Here is an 18,439-nt window from a genome sequence, read left to right as displayed (position 1 = left end):
TGTTGAGCTTGAGGCCATATTTATACATATAATGTACATGTCTATATACCTAAAATTAGTAAAATATATGAACAACAATATACTCCCTTTGTTTTCCTTAGTTCAACTTACTATTTTCATCTATTTTTCTGTGTTCCACTCACTTAATTTATTCCCTTTATGGCACGTTTATTCATTTTTATCAACTACAATCCCACTGCGCGGGGTCCAATTATATCAAATAATACCATTGCTATCTATCTCTCACCTATTTATAGAAAAAGTGGTCACACACATGGTCCTCATTCCCCCTTTTTCATAATCTATGTAGCTACAAGTAAATGATTAGAACACAAGAAAACAGATATGTGATCCCTCCATTAATTATATTTCTACTCATTTGCAATTTTTGTAGTCTCCAACACACATGTTTGATTGATTATACTTTTAAAAACGTGCTAGTGCAAATTATTAACAGCAACTTTTTGGTGCAGCACAAGTTATTTTGTTAGGAATTACCCGAGTTAATCAATAGGGGTTACACGAGCTACTCGGTCAGGGGTTACTCGAGGGGTCCAGATAGGGTTTATTCGAGGGGTCCACTCGGTTAGGGGTTATTTTAGGGGTTACTCAAGTTACTCGGTCAAGGGTCAATCAAGTTACTCGGTCATAGCTTACTCGAGGAGTTCGGTCATGGGTTACTCGAGTAATTCGGTCAAGGGGTTACTTAAGGGGTTGGGTCAGGGCCTCAGGGAACGATTCAGTTTGGGGTTACTTGAGGGTTAAGTAGGGGGTTACTCGAGGAGTTCGATTATGGATTAATCGAGGGGTTATTCGTTGGTAATTTAAGTAACCCCGGCAACTCGAGTAACCTCTAACCGAGAAACTTGAGTAATCTTGACAACTCGAGTAACCCCTAATCGAGTAACTCGAGTTACCCCTGCAGCACAATACAGCAAGCCGCATACAAAAATTGTAAATTATTAAAAGTTGATATTTGGACCCCACATATTGCAACAATTCTGACAAGATTTCACACAATAATAATTTATTTGTACATAAGTAGCAATAGATGGTCAAAGTTTATTTTTAATTTGACCTAATGAATAGTAAGTCAGTAGAACAAAAAGATTCAACCTTTATGCACTATTACTTTGACTTAATTTTTTTAGTATACACTTAATGGCCCTATATGATATTTTTTAGATTATTCTTGATGCACATTTTCATAAAATCAATTTTATAAATTTTTATAGCACAATCAAAGATATTAATGGTCTACCATATGCCTCAAACATGCATAAAGACATTACTTTTACTTTCGTATCATTCACGTCATATAAAACCATAGCTATTTTAAACCGTTGAATTGTATTTATTTATCTTAAAAAATGATAATTTATTATATATTTACTTCAAGATTACTAAGAATGTTTTTACAACTCTTGTCCACGCATTGTGTGCACCCCTAAGCTTGTAGAATTAGTAAACGCAAAAGTGCCAAAGTAAATTATGCATTTATGCTAATACTACGAGCGCCAAAGTAGAAACTTTCCTTATAAGTGCTTGGTCAGTATCAAATCATTAGAAAGAAATAATGGAAAAAAGACACAAAAACGAAAGGAGGGCTAAGAGCAAGTTTGACATCATTTTTTGTGGTCCCCATTGAAAATGATGTCATCAAATTCTTGTTAAGGCTCACTAAAACTTGTCCAAATTTATCACTTTAGCCCTAAGACTCGAATATAAGACATTTTTAGGTGTTTTTAAAAAAAAGGATAATAAAAATAAAATTGAGGTGGGTCCCAATCTCAAGTCTTAAGTTGAGTCTTGGATTTTCAAGACTCAACTTGAGACTTGCTTAAGATTTAAAAAGAAAAATGGGGAAAGTCTTACACATAAGTCTTAAGACTCAAGATAATGATGTCACCTTAATTCTTTAGACTTAGCGCTAAACTTGCTCTAAGGATAAACAAGATCAAGTACAACAAAAAGATGCTCTTAAGCTATCATCTAGTAGACGATCTAAAATTTTAAGGTTTATTTTTTTTTTTTAAGGAACTACAGAGAACATAGTACAAAGAGCAAACAAGGAGACTTCACAGTTCACAAAACAATTGGAATAATCCCAACTACAAATTACCCCAACTTCTTAAAATTTCCATCATAAAACAATTTCAGAAAGCGCCGACCCCCTTAGCCCACAGAGAAGCTAACAATGTGACTTAATCACATGAATTTCGCTGTAGCCATATGGTCCAAAAAATCAGCGATAATTACATTTTACCAAAGCAAACTCTTCTCCCTCACCCTACCAAAGCCCAAAAATGCTAAATTATTCATCATCCAAACTAATAAGAGATTTGTCAAGAATGTCAATGTAGCTAATGACTATTGTATAATAATAATAATCGTATCAGACCATCTATATTGCCTTTCCTAAGGTCGGTTCATTGCAAGGAGAATCAAAAGAAAAAAGAGTAAAAGATGATAGCAATGGCTTGCACTGCACCACAATATTCTGATAATTTAGTAAATAGTTACTTACAGAACCCTGAGGGAGCATCCTCGATTTCAAAGAGAACAGAGGACAAAAAATCTTTAGCACTCAAGACTATAGACGAGAGGAATTTACTAACAATAACAGGATGCCAACAGTGTATCATCATCTAAAAAGATAAGAAACTAAGACAAGAGTATAGTGCAGTATTCAAAACCATTAAAGTGTATCAATAATTTTTAAATAATTTGATTTAATTATAAAATCTTACCACTCAGAAACTGTCGTTTACCCATATGAGCATCTTCAATCATCTGATGTAGCAATGCAAGAGCACGATCTCTATGGCCTTGTTGATGAGAAGAAGTAATGTTCATCTCCCCTGACAATATAGACTGAAGGGTGGCAGAATTTTCCTGGAAGTGTAAAAAAAAGGTATGATTATAAAGCAGTTCACTGCCTAACTTGCAGATATTACAGAAGGTTTGATGGGGAATAACTTTGGAGGAAAAAAGAAAAAAAAATACGCTAGAGCAATTAATTGCAGGTTTCACTGTTTCAGTTCATTAGTATAGATGCAAAAAGGAAAATCTACAATCAAGCAGATATAGAAACAGCATTTTATTGATGGAAGTTCTTCTAGCAACCCCTACCATTATCAATTGAAGACTATTGGGAAAAGAGGGGGGGGGGGGGGGGGGAGTTTCTAATGTTGTAAGCCCAATACATTTATGGCCACGAATCAACGATGAGAGAATAGATATTCATTCTTTAAAAATACACACCTCCTCTAAGAATTCACGTAGTCGTTTGAGAAGACGTCTTGCTACTGAAACCAATGCAATTTCCTGGATCTGATCCCATCCAATCTTTGAAGACCCTCCTGGGTATATTTCCGACAACATGGTTTGAGCCTGCATAAATGTAAGAAAAGTTACAGCGCAGTTTAAAATTAAAGGATCACTCAAATTTACTTGGAACAAAAAAAAGTAAAATATTCATAAATCTATGTAAAATGCGTAACTTTTGATACCTTATACTTCCTCCGTTTTCGTTTAAATGCAACACTTTGGCTTTTACACTATTCATATACCCCACTTTGACTAGCTTTGATGATTTATAGTAAGGAAAAAAAGGTCATATGGGATGTTGTTAGAATTGATCGCATTCAAACTTTGACTAGTTTTACTCATAAAAATTTGACATTATGAGGACATACATTGTAAGTTTATGATAGATCTACTAAAATTTTACACAATCACATTTGGTTTTTATAATTTAGTAAAATTCAAGTGAAAGTATGTGAATAGTGCAAAAGTCAAAGTGGTACACTTGTTCAAATACAAAGTGAGTAGCAATCAAACCTGATAATTAAATGAGCAAGATGCCTTACTCAGCATAAGAATTCTCTAATTTGATACTTATAACCTATATTAAACTAAAATACCTGATCCAGAAGTCGCTCAGACATGTCTTTAGACTTAGCAGAAGCAGCAGCAACATCTATACAGAGAAGAATCTGCAAACAGAATATTTAATCAGTAAAAATTAACTTAAGAACATGTAAATGAAAATATACAGCTTAAAAATATAGAAGACCATTTTTTATACTCACAGCAGCAATAGGACCAATTTGAGATCGCAACGAGGAAAAATCAATTTCTTGCAATGTCACTGTTTCATCGGTAGCACGAGAAACAACATCCTCGACCTACCATTCAATTTTTCCACAAAAGAAAAAATAAATAAAGACACTGGATTCAAAGAGAAACAGATAGGAAAGAGGATTATCCAGGGGAAAACAATGCAAGCATAGAAAGTACTGACTCCATAAAAGAGAAATATTTATGCCTAAATAAAAGCCACAACAATATATCACTTTTTTAATGGCACCGAAACAACAAGAAACCACACAACTGATAAACTAAAATTAAAAAATTCAGACAAAAATTGTAGAGGCATATCATCTGCTACAGAGATTTTTTTGAATCCCAAATAAAGCATAAAATCTGCATTTTTTTTGTCTAAAAATCAAATCCAACTTTTGATTTTTTGACAAAGACCAGTGTATGCATAATTCCTAACTACAACCATAAAAATCATTAGCAATAACAGAGCCAATTGTCCATAGATTTTTTTGCCTCTCATCTCACTCCATATGAGGTTAGAAGTGCTCTTTAAGATTATACAAACATATTAAGGACTCGCCACAGGTTTTCATAACTGACTCATAAAGTTCATTGGTAATTAAAAGACAAGAAACATTGCATTGGTGTAGTAAGTTGATCTAGTTCCATTTATGGGGATATCTTACCCTATCTTGCCCCACTATTTGGGTTTCATTCTTGACATTTGGTCCTACAGTAGATGGATAGAAGTAGAAGTTGCAGAAAACTATAAAACAGATGAGGTACCGTTTCACAATTCAAACAAAATCTTTACCATCTTCTCTACAGAATAACAATGCCAATTCATCAGATATCTACATACATACAATTTTGCAGGGTACCAGAAGTAGTAATCAAAAACTTCAAGAATTAACACATATTATCACAGAACAGTATCAGCAGGAATCCATCTTTTTTTATATAAGGAAAAAGGTGTTACGAAGAAAAAATGAAGTAACAGCTCCTATAATACAGGAAATCTGAAATGAACCCTACTAGCTTTATAATTCAGGAACATGCATTTTCTATAAATTAACAGGTCAGACAAGTCTACCTCAACAAAGAGTAGAAGCAACACACGGTCATGTCGACCATACATGTAAAAGCAATAGTGGCAAAGCCAACTGTGTCATTGAAAATAAAAGAGCTATTATCTTTAAGATGCTTACAGACGCTCTTTTGAAAGTGTCGTCCACCCATTCAGCTAGTGCAAGTGTAGCTCTATCTTCATATGACAAGGAAAATCTATGCACCGCTTCCTCCCCTATGTCATACTTTGCCTTTTGCATGCACCTGTAAGAAAAGGAAAACTTATAAAAAAAAATTGAAGAAGAAAGCAACAGATACTCAGAAACGAAGAATGGTATTAAACAGGATCGGAGAAAGGAGCACATCTAGAAAAATTGGCAAATATCAGGCTTTATAAAGCCATTCAAGTAATGAACAAAGTCTACAAGTACAATTCCAAAGAGCACCTAAAATAGATCACACATTTCAAAATATCATGTGGAACAACTGTTTAAAGACCCAATATCAATTGAAGTATTCAGGAAGCTTACAGGTTGAGCAACTTTGATGGCGCTGCACGGAGTATAGTCAATGCCTCCTTCCATCTCCATTTTAGCTCACGTAGAGGCAAAAGTTGCTGTAAAACTGACAAGCGCCATTGCCAATCCTCAATGAATTTTCTAGCATTCAATATTCTCCACTCTAAGGCTTCCCTTTCACCACTAGAGTTGGTAACCTCCAACGTCAGCTCTGTTGGTAAATTTTGACGCAAAGTATCAAGTAGAAATTCAACAATAGAAACAGCCATGTGGTTTCCCATTTCATCAAAATTGACATCATCATCCTGCTGCTGGCCAGCACGAGATAGCTCATAGTTGCTCCCTGCTAAGCCACAATGTTCAAAATCAACTGAGATGCTGTCAACATGTAGGAGTGAAATAATAATGTTCACCATGAATATCTGCATCATTGGAGTTAGTTGCAGAGGACCGTTAAAAAAATTAATAATTGATAAATAATAGATGTAAAAAGGATCACAACAACGCATCATGAAGTTAGGATTCCAGGAACAAAGTACCTTGCGTGCCACACTATTGACAGCCTCAAGATGATGCCTAAGTTCTTTCAAAAATCTTAATGACAACTGAGGATAGCAAATTTGATCATCAGAAACACTCTTTTCCATAGCCCCCAGTGCCATGACGGCATAGTCAAGCGCATAGCGCATGTGAATCAGTTCACCATCATGCATCCTACCAACAAAAGTAAGCCACATTTTCAATTTTTGTGACTTGAAGGTCAATAAATCTACACGTCACTCAAAGCAAAAGAATTAAGCTTATTTTTAACAGCATATTCTACCCACATTACAAATTGAACAGATCAGAATTCTGAAAGGAAAAGGGAATTAGAAAAGGCCACCTGCAACTTTTTTACTTCATTTAAATAAGAGTTATACCCATAAGGAAATCTTCTGTTATTCAGTATTATCTCTATTATCAGGTACTAGGTTTATGTATTAAAGAACGCATAATCATATAGGCAAACAGACCAATAAATAGGAAGGGTAGTGGGGGAGAATTATCCACCAACCATTTCCCTCAGTAATTTCATATGATTATGTCAACAGCCTACTTTTAAGCTGTTGGTTGTGGAGGAGGGAAGGGGACAGTGTTTATCAAACTATGTTAGTTTTTAATAATGATTTTTGAAAACCAAAATGACAGCAAATAATAATTTTTGAAAACCAAAATGACAGCAACACAGAGAATTAATTAAGGGCAAAGCTTCACTCCAAACATTAAACACTTTGTTTCCAGTTCTTGTTGTGTTGTCAAGTCAGCTTTTGCCATCTCTACTTAAAATGTGTTGGTTTCTTTTGTTTACATATCCACTAGATTGCCAACCTAGAACATTGCATAGTCCATACTAAAAAAAACATTCCAACCTTTAATCACCCCACTTCTCCAGGACACCAGAGCTACTTTGCTAGAGCAAAGTTAAACCCAATTCCTCCCACAGAGCTAAAACCTCAGGACAGTTAGAAAGGTGTCGTTCTCTTCACCTTAAACTATACATGCCGGGAAAAATAAGTTCCAACAAGTAATATATGGGCTTACCCAGGTTCAGGTTCACAGCTAAAAGAAGTTCATAAAAGTTCTGGTTTGTTCAAATAGGTTCAATTGTTCACACAAAAAAATTTCATGTAAACATATTGAAAGCAAAAAAATTATAATAATAGTAATAATTGATCAAGAGACCTTCCTAATCTAAACAGCCAAAAAGAGTAAACTTCCTTCTCTAAAGTACATTCAATGTCCAAATAGATCCAAGAGACACTTTCTCCTCTACAAACATAAACAACTATTGAGAGTTAAATTCCTTGATTACGTACACTCTCTGTCAAAATAGATCCTTAATGGCTGCACATGCAACACAACATGCTTTACGAGGAGCCTTCACCTTCCAATTATGATTTGCAAGGAAATTGACACAAGCATTCCTTCAAAAACTTATTTAGTGTTGTTTTGGACTATAGGCAAAGAGATTTTCAAAAGCTACTTGGTTGGGGAGGTTCAAAGAAATGGAGTTACTCTTAACGTTTTTATTTATAACATAAGTTTAAAGCAGAGCTTAACCTCTTCGCCTTCCGTGATGTTAATATAATCCTTTTTAGATTAGTAAAGGGGAAATAAAAATCTCAACAGAAAAGGTATCTCCAGCCATAAGACTGATTCTTCTACAGAAAAAATTTACTTAAAAGTCTAAAACTCTTAGCCAAATCATTTTCTTACAACCATTATGAAGTCTAGTAAAAAGTAAGACGGTAACACCCAATGTTTTAGTAACAATTCCTTTGTTCCATACAATCACCTCACCTACAGTCTATAGAGTATAGACAACATCAGCCTCCCAGAGCAAGGATTTTCTGGATAGGTCTGAGAACTGAACCTTTCAGATTTTATGCCTGCACAAAATAGCATGCAATAATATTGCTCTTAACTAAGCCAAATAAGGACTTAATAACAAACTCTGCAAAGCTAGACTCTCGTCCGCCAACTCCATGAGAGTTAGGAATCTGGATCCAAAACCAACCTCACCTAACTATATTTAAGGTTGACTGCATTCTTAAAATACGCCTCTTTTTTTACTAGCCTCCAAACAACTTAACAATAAGGTTATTTGCCTGGTACAAAGGGGACTGAAATCAAAACCGCTGAATCCAACTAAACAATCATCAAATTTCTGATTATGACTGATTTTGATCTGAAGTATGTACTAAAGTCTTTAAATAGAATCCTAAACCCATAAAGTTAGATCAATGAACAAATTGAAATTAAGAGGCAAAAAAAAGTGGGATATAAATTGTTTGAGACTATATAGATAAGATACTAACAAGAAGACAGGGAGGTTACTAAATGAGGAGCTTGAGGCCTTGAACATGAGATGTTATTTGCAGAAAAACAAATAGATTTATTAACATTACCGCCATTAATACCATGTATCAAATGGCCATTGGTGTTCTACTAATATGATTGTGTTTTATTATTGAGATAAGGAGAACTACAAGTCACAACAACTGTAAGACAAGGTGTCCTTAGTTACAAGAGTGGGCATACTGACCACACAGAAAAGTACCAAACAATGCAGACCATTCAGAAGCAAAAAACCCCATAGATCCAAGAACATCATAACTCCAGTAGCCTCATTATGAGATATATAGTCATAACACTACAGCCAACGCACCGAATTCAGCAAAATTAACACGCATGTCCAAAGGACACTGTTATTTTATCCTCTTAAAAAAAATCATCTCATTTTCTTTTGGGACCAGGGCATTGAACTTGTACTTTTAAATGTTAAATACAGCCACAAAGAAAGGTGCTACACCTTTTCCATTCTGCTGCAGTAGAGTCTGTTGGCTGCATGCTAATCAATTTAATAGCATCCTCAAATTTAATGGTTGGAACAACATCAAATAATACCTGCAGAAAATGGTCAAGTTAAAAACAAGTCATGGTAAGCAAGGAATTTTAAAGGAGGGGGGGATCACAATAAATATCAATGCATTATAGTGGTAGATAATAACGGAGTACTTCACATGATGTTGATCAGTTTATGTAAATTCTACAACAACAATCACAAAACATTAGTCCAAACAGGATATGTATATGGATTTGCAATTATCCATGCAATAATACAAAAAATCAGCCAGATGGAGCTAATAAAACCTAATGTCAAAATGAAATTCAATTTGAAAGCAATATTCCCAAGAGCAAATCTTAGACAGGAAAGAAAGCCACAACAACAACAAACCTCCCCAAAGAACTTATTTATAACCAGTAACCCCATATCCACTCAACGTCACTGCTTATATAGTCATCCTATACCTCATACTCCTTTCATGATATAGTTACCGTTTGTTAATTCGGGGGAATTAAGAAATGGGAGGAGAGAGTAAACGAAGACATGAAAAAGAAAGAAAAGTACAAGAAATGTGAGTGGGGCACATATAATAAGTACATGGAAAAGAGAAAAGTACATGAAAACAAGTGGGGGCACAAATAATAAGAAGAAATGTGAGGGTATTTTGGGTAGTGCATTGAATATAGACAAAAAAATGTGGGTACTTTAACATTTCATAGTGTCTAAAGGGGGGGGGGAGAACAAGAACAACATTTTGAGACACCCAAAAAGGAAAACAGGAACTATATGGCACAAAGCCACAAACAGAGTAAAAAGACATCAATCTCACAATACACCCCCCATGCACCCATGTGGAAGACCAATTCTAGCTAGATTCTTTACTAAGAGTAATAGAGTAAAATGGATGCACACAGTGACTTATTGGCAATTTATAAAATATAGGACCATTTTTATTTATGTATTAGTGATCTAAGATATATTCAGCTTCTCTTCGGCCTCACACTCGTAATGCCTTACCTAATGCGTTTATTTCTTATGTGTTATGATATTGAAGTCCTATTCATCTGTGTTCCTTGATTCTGGTGAACTTATTGTTAGAGTGGAACCCAATAATTATTATATGGCTCTGGATAGGTCTCCAATGGTCCAAGATAAATATAATACGTTGGTCATTGACATGGTGTAGATTGGTTGAATTTTTTTGTTGGAACTTAGTTCTTGTTATGCAAGGTGGCATAAAAGTGGCAACAAGAATTCCTTCAATTTGATCATAAGAATTTGTTTTATTTATATGGCATTTATGAGATTTTAATTTGTTAGATTTATTCCTATCTTACGAGTTGCTTTTAGAGATAAATTTTGTATGGCTAGGAAAAAACTTCTCTTCGTCAAATTGGTTTCTCTTAAATTATATCCTAAAGATATTGTTCTTTTTAATCCTAGAGAGACTAGGCACGGATGATGGGACTTGGGAGCATGGCTCAAATTTTGTGTAGGAGATCGAGATCAAAATCTCAAGATGTAAAAACCTATGAATGTGGGGGTAACTCTAAGGAGGCTTACCGATGTTGAGGTGGCTTAAAAGTGGAATATGAAAGTTGGGATGACTCAACTATGAGACCAAATGTACAAATGTTTGTCTTATTGTTAAGAATTGACGAATAATATTCCCTCTATCCCTAATAATTTTTTATATTCCTTTTTAAAATGTCCATATAAAATCCTTATGTTACTTTAAACACAAATTTTTACTCAACCCATGTGATGCGGAACCCTCAACTTATTCTCTGTCTCTCACACTCTTTTCATATCTCTTTCAGGTGAAGCTCATCTCTTCCCAAACCTCCCCTAATAGTTTTTTATATTCCTTTTCAAAATGTCCACATTAAATCTTTATATTACTTTAAACATAAATTTTTACTAAACCCATGTGATGCGGAACCCTCAGCTTATTCTCTGTCTCTCACACTGACACACTCTTCATATTCTATGTCATGTAGGTCCTCTTACTCAATCTCTTTCTGATGAAGGTCATTTCTTCCCAAACCTCCCCTCCCTCTCTTTTCCTTTTTTTCCCCTCCTCTTCCTTTCCTTCCATGATTGCAAACCAAACACATTATAAAACTATTCTGTCACTATTGTCAATATTTTTTTTCTAGATTAATTCTGTATCGTTCATTGTTTGAACACCTATATGGGGTTGGTTTCCGAACTCTTCTCAACTACTCTGTAATTTTTCATGTGCTTCATTCTTGTCACTAAAATTTCTAATCTTATACTCAAATTAAATAAAAATAAAATTTGGGCTTTTGAACTTCAACAAAAGCAAATAACATATAAAGCCATCAGCATAATACAAGGATTCCCAACATTAAACAGCATATAAACATAAAATCTTACCCGTAAAGGACTCTGGGAAGATAGCCTTTCCAAAACCAAGTTCTCCACAAAAGGATCCAAATGAGCATTCCCTTCTTGGAAATCTACTTGCCCATTACCAGACAAAAATAAGGAGGATCTAATATCCCATGGTTGACCCGAATTGACACAAGCAACAAAAGAAGCAACGTCAAGCCGATAACACAAGGAATCACAAAGAAACTCAATGCACGATTTCTGTAAGAAATGGGAAAATACTTCAGAAAAAAATTAACACAAGTTATAAACACAAGCCTAAGGATGCAGAAATTTGTTGAATGAGTAAATCTAGAGGTAGAAAGTAGTACCTCATCTGAATCATTTTCATAAAGAGAGGAATCATTAAGCTGACGAATTTTTGGCTGGCCTGTCCAAAGTAGCTGCATTAATTTTCTCCGAGCAGCAGTTCTGCTGGACAATAAATCCCACCCCAAGACACTAACTAGGGATTGAAGCCGTGGAAACAATGACACGACCTGTAAAGCATGCGGGCAGCTTAGTCTGGATTAAACATATAATAAAGACACATATAGCAAAGCATAATAAGCTTTCATCAAGAACATATGTGAGACAGAAAAGGCTTACATAGCTTGCTTCTTCCAGCTGCTCATTCTTGACAGCAGAAAGAGCCGTTTCCATAACACACTCCAAAACATGCAATCCAGCAACACGGGCATAATGGTATAAGTCTCGCATACAAACTGTAATATCCAAGTCAGAAGATAAAGATCTGTCATCGTTGATGTTCTCAAGTTTCTTCTTTTGCATACGATTTTGAAGTTGCATTAATGGGGGCAGAATCTGATTGTCAGAAGCCCTCAGCATATTTATCTCTTCTAGCAAAAGATGGTCTTGAACAGCCTGGATGAATAACAATAATAATAATAATACTGCTTAGAGTTCTAGAAGCATTATACAAACAATTCCTGACAACATAAACCTACTTTTCAAAAGATAAGCGTCTAAAAAGTCATTGAAGTGTTGCTGTCGAGACTGAAAAGCTCTTGAAATCAAAGGTAACAATGAAAAACATAATTCAAAATTTGACTAGTGGCAACCTCAGAAAATAAACAGGATGTAGAGGACAGTCCACACTGTGATAAACAACAATTTGACATCACAGAGTATACAGGTGTATAATTGAGATAGGTAGATTTTAAAGATATGCAAGAACAAACTCCCAAAATTATACTTCCACCTCTTTAACATTATCAACACATACTACTGTCTACTTTGACAATATGTGGTGATTATACTCAACGAAAAAAACAATAATGTGATCTTATTAGATGTATCTTAACATATACTTTCGTATCTCATTTTTATATTTATTATTATATTTATTAATATTTAAAGATAATAATGGTTGAAGTTAGGCATTGACAAGTCTAAAAATACATTGCAAGTAAAGAGAATAGATTTAATACTATAGCTCAGTAAACAGGAAAAGGAATATCTAAACCAGCATTGGCAGTAGATGCTAGATACAACATCCATACGGTGAAGGAAGGGTAATGATTAAAATCTTTAGGCATCTTTAGATATCGTACCATTTATTTTGGGAGCAATAGGTAGCCATATCGAGTTGCATTACTTTATCATCTTAAACTTTGTTCAAAGCTATTTTAGGTACAAGTCAAATTCCTGAACCCGCCACTGCTGCGATCCTAACATTACCTAAAACTTAATTTTATCACTCATACAATTTGAATTGTCAATCATCCCCTGTAATTTCAAATAAAACCTGGAGTCTACCATTTACCAGCTATTCCAATATTCCTCACAGTATCAATAAACAAATAGAAAGATCAAAAGTTCTACATTTATAACATCTGCAACACTATCAGTCACTACTTCACCTGTAAAACTACTAAACACGAGTCAACTTCAGGCAAAAAGACAAATCTATCCATATACTAACCTTCAATTATTCCATCATGAAAATGATATAGTGATATGATTTCAAAGTAAACAAGGGGAAAAAGAAGCAAGGTAAAGCCAACATGCAAAAATTCAATGGAGATAAGGCCCTACAGCTGCAACTCTGCAAGTCTACTCCTAGGAAGCCTCCTAGAAGAGTGAGACTATTTGTGTTACAATCAAAATCACAGTAACAAGGGCATTCATACATGTAAGTTTTTCAGAACAAATGAAGCTATACCAAAGACACATGAGTCAGCAAGCACCATTCACATAAATGGGAGTTAAAAATCTTAAGTTTCTTATGCCATCTTCAAACAAGAAGTATTTTACAGTGAAGGATGATTAAGGGAGCTACAAGGTACAAATAATCACCTAGACAAAGAAAGAAAAGCATTCAATTGGACCTTTCTCTTTCCATAATCGGAAGACAAAAATTTTAACCTGGAGCATTTGAACAAGATGAGTGCAGTTGGTTGACAGAGCTTCTCGATATATGTACAGCAACCTATCCCATGATGTGCGGGAAACATCTCCTGATCCCTCTTTTCCTGATAAAACCTTTTGGAGCAAATCTTGAAATACCAACCTAACAGAGACATTAAAATTAAAAAAAAAATGGTTTTCTTTTAACAGCTATGAAAAAAGGTTAATACGCTAATAAGAGGAATATACTAATCATTAAACTTCTAACAGTGGATTATAATGCCAAAGAAGAGGAAAGTGTGACATGACTAGTCAATATTACAACTTACAGTCATACAAGTCATCAACTTAAAATATGCAAACAAGCCTCATTTGTAATATCAATAAGCACAACATTTATGGGATTAAGAAAACAAAACAATATGGACCCTGCTACTACGGGCAGATCAAATAAACACAGGTGTATAGCCGTCAAGCGAGCCGAGACCGAGATAGACTTCCGCTCAAACTCAAGCCGAGTCACAAGCTTTATCGAGTTTTAACTTTCAAGTTCAAATTACCATAAAAGTCAAATTCATTTGGAAATTAGAACTTATTCAATGTTACAACTATGTCTGTCTATTAATTTTGTTTAAGCTTTTCACCAGTATTGTCTAATATATTACTCTTGTCTATTAATTTAAGTTAGATGTTACATTATATAGGATAAAAAAAAATAACCAAGTCTGTTCATGAGCTTCTTCTAGAGCCGAGCTATGTTGTGTCCAGGTGTCCAGCTCATGAACATATCTAACCGAACTCGAAAAACTTCATGAACAAGCTAGGCTAATTAACAATTCTAACCCAACCAGTTAAGAGATTTAAAACTAGCAGCAAGACAGATTCCATAAAACTCTAACCACATAAAAACATTGAAGAAAACAAAACATAATGCATCTTTAAATTTTGCTCATAAGGAAAATTAGATATCTTAGACCAATTTCCAAAGTATGGAGAGAATGATGAAGAGGCCAATTCTTGAATCAAAGCAAAAGGGATAACGTGGAGAAATTCTACATGAGAACTTCACCGGCAAAAGTTCCATCCAGGTAAGAATAATAGGATTGCCACAAGACCAACTGTATATGCATATAAAGGTTCAAAATATTGGCCAAACAATCAACATTGAAGAGAATGAGGCAACAAGAAGATAATTCAGTGCCCATCTAAAATTATTATGCAGGAAACTTTTTCTTTTTTTTCTTTTTTTTTTTGACAGGAATATGCAGGAGACTTGACTGCAATGATTTGATACCATAAATAAAAATTTTAGAAAATAAATAAATAAATAAATAATAACAATAATAATAATTTTAAATTATAAAAAAAATAAAAAAAAGGAACGCCAAGTGATCAACTTAGATGTATCAACCAAACAAAACTTATTCAATAGATATAAAAGATAGGCCAAAATAGGGAAATTTAGCAAAAACTCCCAAAGAAAACTTGATGCAAAATAGAGATGACTCATACAAAGTATGCACAATGTAGCCTGACAACAACCAATTGACATAGAAAGATAGAAGCATTTTTCTGACAAACATCGTTTCATACCCTTCAATAGTTTCCGTAACTGCCATCACTCCCCCACCCCAAGATCACACCTTTTCCCCATCCTCAACCTAATATGACAAGGTTGAAGCAATAAACAGCAGAAACTAAAATAAAAAAACAACTGCAAGGAAAAGAGAAGGTAAATATTAATACATATCAATGATTGAAATTGTCCGTCAGAATTGCAAGTATCCTAGTACAAATTGACTTATAACTCAAGCATTGGGGAAGGGGAGGTAATATCACCTTATCAATACAAGTGAACCTCCATCTACTTTTTATTATTCGTAGTTCTTACTTCTTAGTGCCAACAGAAGAATGTGTATCGATTATTAAAGAACACCGCGAGAATTCCATAGAATTTCTAGAAGTAAATGTGTTAGATGAGCCGGTTTAAGAAAAGTTATAAAATGGAGTAAACATTAAATTAGGCATGAGATAAATTTGGAGGAAGAACTATATAGGGAATAAATACTATGTATCTTATAATCACTAGTCAGGCCAAAAAGTAATAATTCTTCCACATAATATAGTTTCAACCCTTACTTCTGAGATAACCTACAGTTTATGGCAAATTTCATGTCGGCCATTGCACCCATGAAGGCCAAAAGTCCAAGTTTGAAATAATTTTCCATCTTTTTCCCCAAATACATTACAGGAATACTAAAACACAAAGTATTCATGTTATTTATATAACTCAATTGCTCTCCAACTTTTCTCTTGATTTCTAAACTCTTTATTATCTTTTTGCCTCGTTTATTGAATCACTTACCACTGCAGCTTTGCTCTCCAATGTGCTCTCCACCTACTTTGCAAACCACTAATTCATAAATAAACCTTACACATTCCTCACCACATAATCTACCCAAACCAAAGGAGAAAGTTACATTGCAATCACAAAAGTATATTTTGATGGAAAAATATCTCAAATTCCTAGCAAATATTCAAGATAAAAGTTTGTAGAGGGGGTCAAAGTAACTTTTATTCACGTAAACTCTCCTACAGACTTCCATCAAATCAACTAAAGAATGTAATGCCTATCAAAACCCTTAGTATAAGACAAAGTGGCTATACAATCCTCTTCAGAAAACACGGACAAAGTCACATCACAAATAATCTGCTGAAGTGTTGTCTTCGACAATTGAGCATTGACAATTGAGCAGGTTACCTGACAAAGCATCAATAATTGGGCTTTTCGCTTCACAATAATTGCCATCACACCAAACATCTTATATTTGAATAGCTTGGTGAATGGTGATTAGCATCTAATCCCCCTCCCATGAACTACTTTCATCTAACAACGAATACATTACAATTATACAAAGTTCACATAATACATAATAGGCAATATGCTATTATACTACCATTGTGCAGCAATAAGATTATAAGATAAAGCATCAATCTAACAATAACCTGCATTTATACTCTATAACTTAAAATGCCAGTATTAAAAGGATTAAGCACCATTACACATACCGATATTCTTCCTCGGAAACTCCATAACCTAAGCGCAAACATCGAATATGCGAAATAGCCTCATCTACATCCTCCTTATTTACACATTGTCTCATTTCATCCAAAAGCGCGATTTGTACATACTTCTGGATTGATTTCAACACTCTTTGATCCTCCTCACTCGAAACTGTCCCTACTCTCCCTTCTCTCCTCACAGTAATTGCCAAATCATTGCCATCATCTTTCTCTAACTCCGCGCCTACTTGTTCCTGTATATTCTCACATAACGACACGAAAACATCCACATTTTCGAGAATTACTCTCCTCAAACACATCAATTCCTCCTCCCTAACAACAATCAATTCTTCCTTTACTTCATCTTCCAAATCAACAATCAAATCCTCCTTCAATCTCCTCAACCCTAACTCCATCAATCCATCCAACAATCGCATAGAACCTCTCAATTCCTTCAAAACCTCCTCCGCTTCATCCTCCACCTCCGCAACCCTATCAACTCTCTCCGAAACCCTAGCACTAATCATCTGAACATACAGCAAGAACTCAACACGAAACCTAATCGAATCAGCTGATACCGAACTCGACCAAGCAGAAGTCCAATTCTCAAATTGAAAAAGTTCAAGCGACGAAAGCCAAGTAAGAAGAGCAGGTGACGAACAATTAGTAGAGTAAACAGCATTCTTGAAGCTTCCGCCATTAACGACAATCGTCTGAAGGAGAGATAGCGCAAGATTAGGGTTCCGATGACGGAGACTAAGGATTGTAGCACGAAATGCCTCGAATTGAGTGAGGAATAGGTGATTTGCTGCAACTTTGGAGAGAAGATTGGTGTCTTTGTCCATTGTTAGAGGTGGTCCTCTCTCTTCTTCCGCCATTGATGAAGGAGTTGAAGGTAGCGAAGACGATCGAAGCGAAGAAGAGGAAGAGGAGAGAGAAAGAGAGTGTGAGAGAGAAGATTGACAGTTGAATGCGTCACTAGTTGATGTTGTGTGAGGATGTCTGTAAAAGCGGGAGATCGCCGTCTGTACTGTAAAACGATTGGGTTGTGGTGAAATGTTCGCACGTTTTCCCACTTCTTACTTGGTATACGAGTAACAGCATAAATGAACCAAGCCGGTGAATAAACTACTCGGATTTAGGGCCTGTTCCAATTGAATGAACTCAGCTGAACTGAGCTGAACTGAACTTATTAATTAGTGATTTCTAACTACGGATTAGTGATCTTTGATTATTTATTACTATACATATGTGTATATACAAATGTACATATTATTATTAATATTATTATTATTATTAATTTTGATTATTATTATTATTATTTATTGATTATTATTATTATTTATTGATGATTATTATTATTATTTATTGATTATTATTATTAGTATTATTATTTCAATTATTATTATTATTATTATTATTATTTATTGATGATGATTATTATTATTATTATTTATTACTTATTGATTATTATTATTATTATTATTATTATTATTATTGTTAATATTATTATTATTGTTGTTGTTGTTGT

The 18,439-nt window shown here is 34.5% G+C and overlaps 1 protein-coding gene across 2 annotated transcripts in view; it reads right to left on the bottom strand.

The window, feature by feature from the left end:
• The window catches only part of LOC110723086 (protein DDB_G0276689-like), a 42,864-nt gene extending 24,891 nt beyond the window's left edge, over nt 1-17,973 (bottom strand). Inside the window, exons 1-13 of one of the 2 annotated variants that reach the window (XM_021902369.1) lie at nt 16,915-17,973; nt 13,864-14,008; nt 12,085-12,360; nt 11,808-11,975; nt 11,482-11,697; nt 9,046-9,140; nt 6,233-6,407; nt 5,706-6,115; nt 5,316-5,439; nt 4,095-4,190; nt 3,927-3,998; nt 3,265-3,393; nt 2,751-2,895 (exon numbers count right to left, since the gene is read on the bottom strand). In XM_021902369.1, coding sequence (XP_021758061.1) covers nt 2,751-2,895; nt 3,265-3,393; nt 3,927-3,998; nt 4,095-4,190; nt 5,316-5,439; nt 5,706-6,115; nt 6,233-6,407; nt 9,046-9,140; nt 11,482-11,697; nt 11,808-11,975; nt 12,085-12,360; nt 13,864-14,008; nt 16,915-17,786 — 2,923 coding nt within the window. In that variant the 5' untranslated portion in view covers nt 17,787-17,973. Of the gene's footprint in view, nt 1-2,750; nt 2,896-3,264; nt 3,394-3,926; nt 3,999-4,094; nt 4,191-5,315; nt 5,440-5,705; nt 6,116-6,232; nt 6,408-9,045; nt 9,141-11,481; nt 11,698-11,807; nt 11,976-12,084; nt 12,361-13,794; nt 14,009-16,914 lie in introns of those variants that run through there. The other variant, XM_021902370.1, reaches the window with a different exon arrangement.
• Nucleotides 17,974-18,439: the final 466 nt, after the last annotated feature.

This window comes from Chenopodium quinoa, unplaced genomic scaffold (genome assembly GCF_001683475.1).
Source record: "Chenopodium quinoa cultivar QQ74 unplaced genomic scaffold, ASM168347v1, whole genome shotgun sequence".
Classification (NCBI taxonomy): Eukaryota; Viridiplantae; Streptophyta; class Magnoliopsida; order Caryophyllales; family Amaranthaceae; genus Chenopodium; species Chenopodium quinoa.
The sequence above is the reverse complement of the archived record's forward strand: the minus strand, read 5'-3'. Positions and strand labels throughout refer to the sequence as shown.